At 32.2% G+C, this 9,532-nt stretch overlaps 1 protein-coding gene across 1 annotated transcript; it reads right to left on the reverse strand.

The window, feature by feature from the left end:
• Positions 1-1,051: 1,051 nt before the first annotated feature.
• LOC132745984 (uncharacterized) lies at positions 1,052-6,027 on the reverse strand. The gene is made up of 4 exons (XM_060735019.1): positions 5,834-6,027; positions 5,401-5,554; positions 4,797-4,899; positions 1,052-2,693 (listed from the first exon to the last, which is right to left on the reverse strand). Exons 2-4 carry the CDS (start codon positions 5,528-5,530, stop codon positions 2,372-2,374), a joined length of 555 nt encoding a protein of 184 aa, XP_060591002.1. The 5' UTR covers positions 5,531-5,554; positions 5,834-6,027; the 3' UTR covers positions 1,052-2,371.
• Positions 6,028-9,532: the final 3,505 nt, after the last annotated feature.

The raw sequence follows: 9,532 nt of genomic DNA on the forward strand, positions 1-9,532 counted from the left end.
AAATTGAAAATGGAGAGAAGTGTTGAAACTGTTATACACATATAACAGTCCATTAAATTAATAATCCTTTTATGTTCGAGGTATGTTCAAAAAGTTCGTGGATTTTTGCTGTCATTTTTTACTTGGTTCATAAAAACACCCTTAGTAGATATGAATCGAAAGAGTGTCTTTACTTCTAAAAGTAAGATTTACTTTTATTGTAAACTTGTATTCCCTTTACGAGTTATGTGCACTTTAATAACCATGGCAACGCAACATCGGCGCACGCCGAAATTTTCATATAATGCTTAAATATATACAAATGTTGAAACAAACTGAATGATTGTTTTATGAAGTAAAATACAAGTAATCATCTAATAATATTTAAATGACATAAATCTAAAATTTGACGTCGTTTGGACGTTGAACAGCTGAACAAACAGGTTTTGAGCAGCAGTAGACAGACGGGTAAGTTGGGAAGTATAAAGTCCGTTTAAAAACTAGAAATTTGCTCTTTCGGAAATTTTTACCACTAGATGTGGGATACTTCTTTCATATTTTTATGTGGTGATTAAATTAACTAATAACAATGAGTTGGCGAACAAGTCTCTTGGTTTCAGGTCGCGCATGCGATTCACATACGGAAAATACATGCTCACAGACAGAAAGGGTGACGGAGAATTTTAGCGGCAAATTTTTTGGACGTTTGTAACGTCAACTGAAGTCCAGACAGTATGAACTGTTTGCGACATGTCCGACATGTTTAAATTCTGCATCGGGTCTATGCATTCAATTCTGACAAAACGATTCAATTTAATTAAAATTATATTTTTTTCATTCACCACGATAAATGCGTATTTACAATAAATAATTGTAGTTATTATTTGTATTACGATTATTTACCCTTGTCCGTTTGATAATTAATGCTAACCGGTGTTCAGTAGATTTACCGCATAGAATAATTGTCAGTTGGTAAAATGTTTTTCCTTATCATTGATAATCATAATCATAATCATTAAAGATTGTTTAAAGATCGGACGAGGGCGGTTTCAAATTATACTTTAAATCAACAATTGAATTAACCTAATAACACTGTCCGTTAAATGTCGAAATTACTAAAAAATCCCGATAAAGAGCGGAAAGTATGCGGCACTAGGACGGAGAATGGAGCGAAAAGATTACCACTTTATATCTCGGGTCATCATCACAAATAGAAAAATGGTTTTGGTAAATGATCTGCGAATATTGAACACTAAAAAGAGAACTTTCAGAAACAATGACGCTGGTAAAACGTTTCATTTATATTGCGACGTCACGAACGTAATTTTGTTTCGTAATCAGCGTGCGCCGGATTGTGCACCCCTTGTAATTTGTAACTGTCACAGAATTGTTATTTGAATTGATTTTTTCACTGTTAAATAAGGACATATTTTCGTATATGTCTCTTGTAAAATCATATACGCAAATTAAAAGATGTGAACAGTAGAGCCGCAGTCCACGAACTTTTTGAACAGCCCTCGTACAAGTCTACAAGAGCATGATTCAAGCACAAAAAAATGTTTGTTTTCTTTTTCTGTACAAACTATTTACATTTTGAATATGCATGCATATATTATGTCATATAAATATTGCAAAACATCTTGTCATAAAAATATTTCTTGCCTGTTTTCTGTTAGATATACTATATAGATATAGCTATGGGTAAAATAATATTATTGCAGGAAATTGAAATCTTATAATTTTTTACTGGACATATCAAATCTGAATAAGAGAATGCACAAACTATTCTGGGGAAACTGCATTCTCTAGCTATTACTGGTCATATTGATTTTGATCTTTCTTTTAGAAACTGCTTGTTTTTTTTTAAATGACAACATGTATTCATACAGAGTTTAACTATGGTGTGTATAGTAATTATCAATGGTTTCGAATTAAATTTGAGCGTATCTTAAACTTGTAAAATCTAACACTAAAAGTCGCGAAAAACAGCAAACAAATAAAAACATAGACAACAAAAAACAAAAACAAAAATGAAACACACTAAAAAAACAATTAAAGCTTGCGTTGCGTAATCGTATTCTAGCATTGTGACTGTGAACGGATTGTTCGATACTTTTTAATCCAAGAAGCTAATCTGAAAGGTCACTATCGTTAAAATCATGTAAATATAACTAATCGTCCGGATTCAACATTCGTTGCCATTGTCTCTTCTAGCTGAACTTCTACAGTAATATGGATCGTCGGGCTCAAATAATTTTGGAAATAAAAACATAGACAACAACAAAAAATCATGAAACACAGTAAAGAAACCAAACAATTTAAGCCTGCGTTTCGTATTCGTATTCAAGCAGCCTGTGAACGGATTGTCCGATACATGTTTTTATTCAAGAAGCTAATCTGAATGGTCACAATCGTTAATAACATGTAAATATAACTGATCGTCAGTGAGTTCGGGTCCAGATTCAACATTGGTTGCTTTTGTCTCTTCTAGCTGAACTTCTACAGTAATACGGTTCGTCGGGCTCAAATAATTTTGTGATTGGTCACTTGTTGAATTGCTTGCCTCGGAAACGCTCTCGTGTGGACACGTAAGATAATTATTATCAGTTTCGCATCTATCAATTGAAATGTCGTCTGCTGCGATAGTGTCATAGTGGTCGGATTCATAGGGCTCATTGTAGACCTCGTCCTTCTCAGACGACGAACCCGCTATTCTGTGATAAACAAAATCGTCATATGGATAAATAAAGCTGTGAAATGGGCAAAAATAAAGAACAGTATAACTTTGAATAAAAGGGCGATATTTGAATGTTCACATATTTTGATGTGTTTGTCTTTGCCCTTAATTTCTGTTTTGCTTATTAAAGGCAATGATCTTGATTGTGAAATTCCAGCTTTTCGACAATAAGCTTAAATTGTTAAGAAAGACTATTTTAATACCTCAATGTAATTATTTCTATTTAACATTATTCTGAAGCGTCCATACATTTAACTAATTAAGTTTGGACCCATTTAATGAGTCTTTTATCAATATGATAAATACAACAAGACATGTCCGCTAACAGAATGTTTCACATTTCTCAGTGCTGGATAGTAAGATAAAAGCAACATAGAGAAAGGTTGATTAGTTCTGCAAATATGCTTAGCAGACTTACCTGCCCTTGAGGGTCAACATTTATTTCAAGTTAAAAGTAAAAACTTTTAACGGTTTGAACGCAAGTCTAAAAAGCTAAAAAATGGCTTTCGTGATAATCTTTTAAAAAAAAAAATAAATTTTAAAGATATATGTCTTTTCGAAAGAGGTTTGAATATTTTATGTTGTGATATATTATGATGTAATTTAATGTTATGTAAAGGAGTGTATTTTTTTGTGTGAGTGTTTGTTTTCATTTTTGTGTAAGCAAGTGTTTTATAATGAGATTTTGCGAGTGTGTTGAAATTAGTCCTCTTCGTAATTTTTGTCTTTTGTTTTTTAATTTCAGTTTCGACGTAGAATTTATTGAGTACGAATGAATAAATTTCTCCAGTCGAAAAGTTGGGCTTACTTTTATTGCATTAATTCGCCATCCGTTACAAGACCTTCTGAAAGTGTCACTTGTAATAACCAAAAAGTTAACAATCTAAGTTGAAAGGGTGATATTACTTTGCAAAAATAATTGTTAACAACTTCAGATAAGGTTTGATTGAGAATACTTATGAAAGGCAAAGTTATATCTCTCACGCCCCTCCATGAAGACCTTGCACCGACATAACTGGTAATCAATCAAGCCGACTTCGAATTATTTGAAAACAATGCAGAGTGACTATATAACTTTGATATTCAATTTGGTGTTGGCGTCTAGAAATATCATATTCGATATATGGAATGATTGTAACACTGGTTGACAAACAATGAGACAATGAACTAGCTAAGGATACTTATATTAACATCACTATCTGAAGGAGTCAAAACCATTTTTTGACCGCAGTGTACTATCGTATTATTTATAGATACCGAGATCATTCTGAGATACAAAAAAGCTATAAATTTCTTGCCTAAGCAAAATCACCATGCCGGAATATCTATTTATAAAAAAGATATAAGGCCGAACCCTAACCCTAACCCTAACCCTAAAACTGGTTTACTTGCATATGTTAGTTCTAAGTTTGTCATGCAAAGTCATAAAGAAATGTTAACATAGCTTGTTAACTATAACATGAAATTTATTGTAGTGTTTTTATAATATTGTAAAATGGAACAATTTAAGAGGTAAGCGTTTCTTAACGAACTGTCGTGTTTCGGTAAATGATCTCAATTTCTAACATCAACATCGACGCATATGTTAGATCTTAGTTTTCCATGCAAATTCATATAAAGATGTTAGCATAGCTTGCAAAACAATGACATAAATTTTCTAGTAGGGTTATTATAACCTGTAAAATGAAACAACTTAAGATGCATGTGTTTCTGACGAACCTGACCTTTTCGATAAGTAAACTCAATTTCTAACATCAACATCTACGCAGTCAATAGGAAGTTATTTATATGATTTATTGATTAACATGTAAAAATATATGAAAATGAATTACATTATATCAATTGAAGGCATTAATAATAATATAACACAATAGACAACACAAACTACCCTTTACACTTTTTTGTAATAGCAAGAGCTATCCTTTACATTTTAGTTTAGAACTGTCTTAGAATTACAAGAATTATCCTTTATAATTTATTTTAGAATGGCTAATGAGATTTGTATTTTGTAATGACCAATGAAAACTCTGCTTATATTCAGTCTTGCCTTCGGCCGAAAAATTGTATTGAATTAACGTACCTGCTCAATTGTAACTCACAAGGGATTTCTTCTTTCGTAGTGTTTACAACATTTCGTAATCTTGACTTTGTTTTTCTGTATTGTCGACATATCAAAACTACAGCTGTTAAAATGAAATAAATGTAATTAAAGGAGTCAATTTGAAAACTAACACGAACTAAATAATGACTACTTTCCGGTATGCCAAATGTAATTCCTTTTTTTTTTAAATATTTAACGCCCATACAAAATACTGCATAACCAAAAACCCATTCTCCCACAGTTCTATAGATAATAAACAGGAGTGCCAAACTATAAGGCATATTTTGTATTTAATTAATCATTTATTCCGAAACGTTAATACATCTCATTTAAAATGCATAGTTAATTAAGAAAAAGCAAATATGTGTTATTTTAAAATTTTGTTCGCGAGAGCATTTTGTCATACAGTTATTCAAGTGGAGACAGTAAATAAATAGGTACACACAAATGACCATATTATTGTGTAATAACCTCAGTGATTTTCAAAACATAGCTAGATTTAATTCCAATAAACACACACGTATTTACATAAACACAAAAATGAAAAAAAAAACAGGACATTTTGCATATGTGATTACATTACCCGTTACATTGATAAAAATGAGCGCGGCACTCGCTCCAGTCGCCGACAGTACAACTGAAGTATGGGAAGAACTAGGAGAACTCCTGATCATGCTCGGCGACTTTTTAACATATTCAACATATCCAATCATCTTGCGTATGTTTCCAATTGATACCTAGAATTGAAATAAAAGTAAACTAGGTTATGGTGGCAAATATTATATAAAGAATAACAGGCCACCAGGAGAAACAAGGCAAAACTGACGGAAGTACCGTTTCGTTGGTTTTATGTGCTAAGAAAGATTTATATCAATTTCGGCTCCTAAGCCATAAGCACTGTCACATTTATACCAGGGGCTCCGTACTGCGTAGACACTCAACATAAAAAGGGTGATGTGTCTGTCATCCCATTTCTCTTTTTTGAAAATAATAAAAACGTATTAGACTTTCCTTACGTTAACTTCCGGTCGTGTTGCATTTGGTATTCCACTCTTTGGTTCGTGTTTAGGAGCAATGCATGTAATACACGTTAGGTTGAGCTCTACTATGACACACGATTCCACGCCGACAGTTACATTTACATCAAACCTTGTTGCAACATAGTTCAGTATATTACCCTGAAACTGTTAAAGGATTTGAAGCTTTTTTCTATTGCACTCGTTTCTAGCTATTCTAAAGGTAATTTTAGCTGAATCATTTACGATATGTTTTTATAACTGTTGTTGTTTTTTTGCATTGGCATGTTTAAAATTTGTAATATTATAACGTAATTCTTTTATAACATTTTAAGAGTATTTTTGTGCTGAAACATATGAATTTTTCTAGGCCAAGATCTCGATGTGTGCGATAAGCGCCCAGTATAATCCGTTCTCGTAAAATCCACATGAGATCACAATTTAGGTAAAAATTCCTACGGAAATTGATTATTATTAGACTTATTATACAATAGATATAGATATTGACATTAAAGTAGAACCTGTGTAAAGTAAACATGCTCTCCGTATAAAGAATTATCTTAAGATTGTTTCTAAATGTAATTTTATAAGTTAAATAATATGATATTGGTATATTTAGTAATGTTAAAACTTTAATGTAAAATGCGTACAGTTATGTTCAGGAGCCTTTCGTCTTCTTTAAATTTTACGACATGTTCACTGTCACTTAGCATGCTAATAATTGGATCATGATGGTAGTGAATTTCAACATCTCTTCCAACGTTATCGAATTGAATTACCCCTGTGATTGCATAATATTTTGAAAAGTGGTTCGTTGTGTTCTCGAATTCAAACAAATTCTTTTGAAATCCTTTGGGCGCTTTCGGGATTTCACAAGTTGCAAGACTTTCTGACAATATTATGCATTCGCCAATCTGTAAAAAGCATGTTGAGTATTAGAAAACTTGAACCATGCTTATGCCATTTTCAAGCACATACAAAATAAGATTTACTGAATAATCGCAGGTAATGACATTATAGTTTCGTACAGGACCAATGAATCTAGGCTAATTGTTCCTGTTTTCTTCACTTTTTTTACAGTTGTGTGTTGCATCCTGTCAATGTCTTTGGATTCTTTTATACAAAGAAGTTAACAGCTAGCCAGTTTTGCCAATATATTTCTATGTTTGAAGAAATTGCTACACGTTATTTCTTCGATTCTTGTGGGCCAGTTTAAAAACTGCTTCAACAGAATTTCTCACTTGGCAATTTCTACAAGAACACTGTATTGAAACAAAAATAGTTAGAACAAGTATTAACATTAACACAAGAGGACTGCATAGCGTGGCAATAGACGTCTTCTTTAAGTAAATCAAATTTAAAGTTATCAAAAATAATGTTTTAACATAGCGGATACCCATTTATAGTAATTGTCAAAATATGTTTTATTTCAATTATCATTAAGATCAATATAGATTCATGCCAAAGAACTATGCTCTTGTCACATTAAAACTTAGAGACACTTATATGTACCAGAGCTTTCACTATATAGTACCGACCCACGAAATGTAACCATCCATGCCATTTGAACCTAATAACGAAGCACAGTGTGGTGACTATTTATCTCCCTGTAATTGTCACGGAGTTTAAATACTGACTAAAACAATAATAAGCAGGTGTCAAGTGCTGTGTGGCAGCTGTAAAAAGTTGCCCCGTACTTCACTTCAGAGTTGTTATATTTTTCTGGTCCTTCGGGATCATTGATACCAGCACTATTAAGTGTTGAGAATTGAGTACCGCTCAAGCCGGTGCTAGGGGTTGTGAGGGATGTTGCACGTTTTCATTATCCCTCATGGACAGACTCAATCAAACCGAGTCTGCAATTCTCTTGTAATTTTGTTGTGATTAATGCTTCCGAGGGATCAGTTTGTTTCCAAATTTTAAATGATAAAAAATCAAAGAAACATATAAATAAATAATATTATACCAGAAATTCAAAAGCACAAAATATTATGCCTAAAAATTTAAATACATCAAAATGCCATGCTTACAATTAATGTTCTTCTTTTTATTACCTCCCTTTACATTTATAACATCAATACTCACACCAACATCCAGTACAAAACTGAAAATTCTACATTTACAAAGTGATGATACATGCTAAAAATCCATTTTTGATATCATTCAGTGAAATGCGTTCTGGAATAATAGCAGGGTCCTGCTATATATTGATAATTTTATGCCAAATAACTAAGATCTGGGATTTTTAACTTTATATATGAATACATACATGAGAAAAAGATTTGGGCTATTTGATCCCTGGTGCAGGACCAATATTGACCCCTCAGGAGCATGATTTATAAAAAAAAATATAAATGTTAACAAGGGATGCTTCATGCAAAATATCTTAGCTTAATATAAATATAATATTTTTGGGCATACGAACATGTGTTGGTATTACATACTTTGATGCTTAAAAAATACAGTTATTCAAAATACAGTTTGCTAAAAGTATTATATTGGTATTTATTCCCATGAATATATATATCAGTCTTTCAATCAGAGAGAGACTGCCCACATTAAAGCAAAACAGTATTCTTGTCCAGAGTTTTGATAACATTTAAGATACATTGATATTGATGTATTGATATTTCATATGCCTCATTTACAACTTATTGTTATTAAGTGAATTTACATATCTCAAGTAACATCAGTTTCAATTGATTTGTGTTAAGTACACCGTCTTTATATACGTAATATTTCTTCCAAAGAAAACTGATTTCTTTAAAGCTATCGGTTCAAAAGATACAAAGCGGGCAAAAATGTTGATATTAAATCAAAATAACTAAGTGTGACATTGACCTTAACCTGAGAAAGGTCAAACGTGCGCTCTGCATATTGTCTTATTATGGTAAACAATCCTGCTAAGTAGTTTGAATTTTCTTTCTTCGGTTCAAAAGATACAGACCGGACACAGAACCTGCTAACAGCAGGACGGAGTGACAACCAGGTCCATAACAATATAAGCCGGAATTCCGTCGGCGTATAAAAGATACCGGCTAACTTGTATATGTTAGTTCTTAGTTTTGCATGCACAGCCATATAAAAATGTAAGCACAGCTTGCATAACAATGGCATAATAATTTCTTGTAGGATTATTTATCTTGATGTTTTGAAAAGTGAACTTAATTTCTAACACCAACATCTTCGCAGTCGGTAAGACAATTATTTTTTATAAATACTTGATTAATATGCAAACATATATAAAATTATAAACATTATATCAATTGAACATTTCAATAATCATGTTATATACCAGACACTATTGACCATTACAAACTAAGGGCACCTGATAAGTTCTGATAACATTCCAGTTATTTTTGACAAAGTTTAAAACTCAGATCTTGTGTTAGATACACTCACTAAATTCTTACAAATGATACACTGTTCATTAGAAAATGAAATGAAGTCTTAATGCAAGAAGTATGCAAAAAGTTAAACAGAACTTAAATATCTGAGCAATTCAACTAGAAAGTTAAAGAATTTTCCTTTACATTTTATTTTAGAATGGCGAATATAATTCCCAGATTTCATTGTTAATCCCCTTCCGCAAAGCAGATTATAGGAATGGTCCCGTCTGTCAGTCCGTCAGTTAGTCTGTCCGGGCAAACATCTCATGGTTTTCGAGCTTCATTCCGTCCATAATCTAAAAAAGAAGGA

This window comes from Ruditapes philippinarum, unplaced genomic scaffold, assembly GCF_026571515.1.
Source record: "Ruditapes philippinarum isolate M1 unplaced genomic scaffold, ASM2657151v2 ctg1124_1_1_1_1, whole genome shotgun sequence".
Taxonomy (NCBI): Eukaryota; Metazoa; Mollusca; class Bivalvia; order Venerida; family Veneridae; genus Ruditapes; species Ruditapes philippinarum.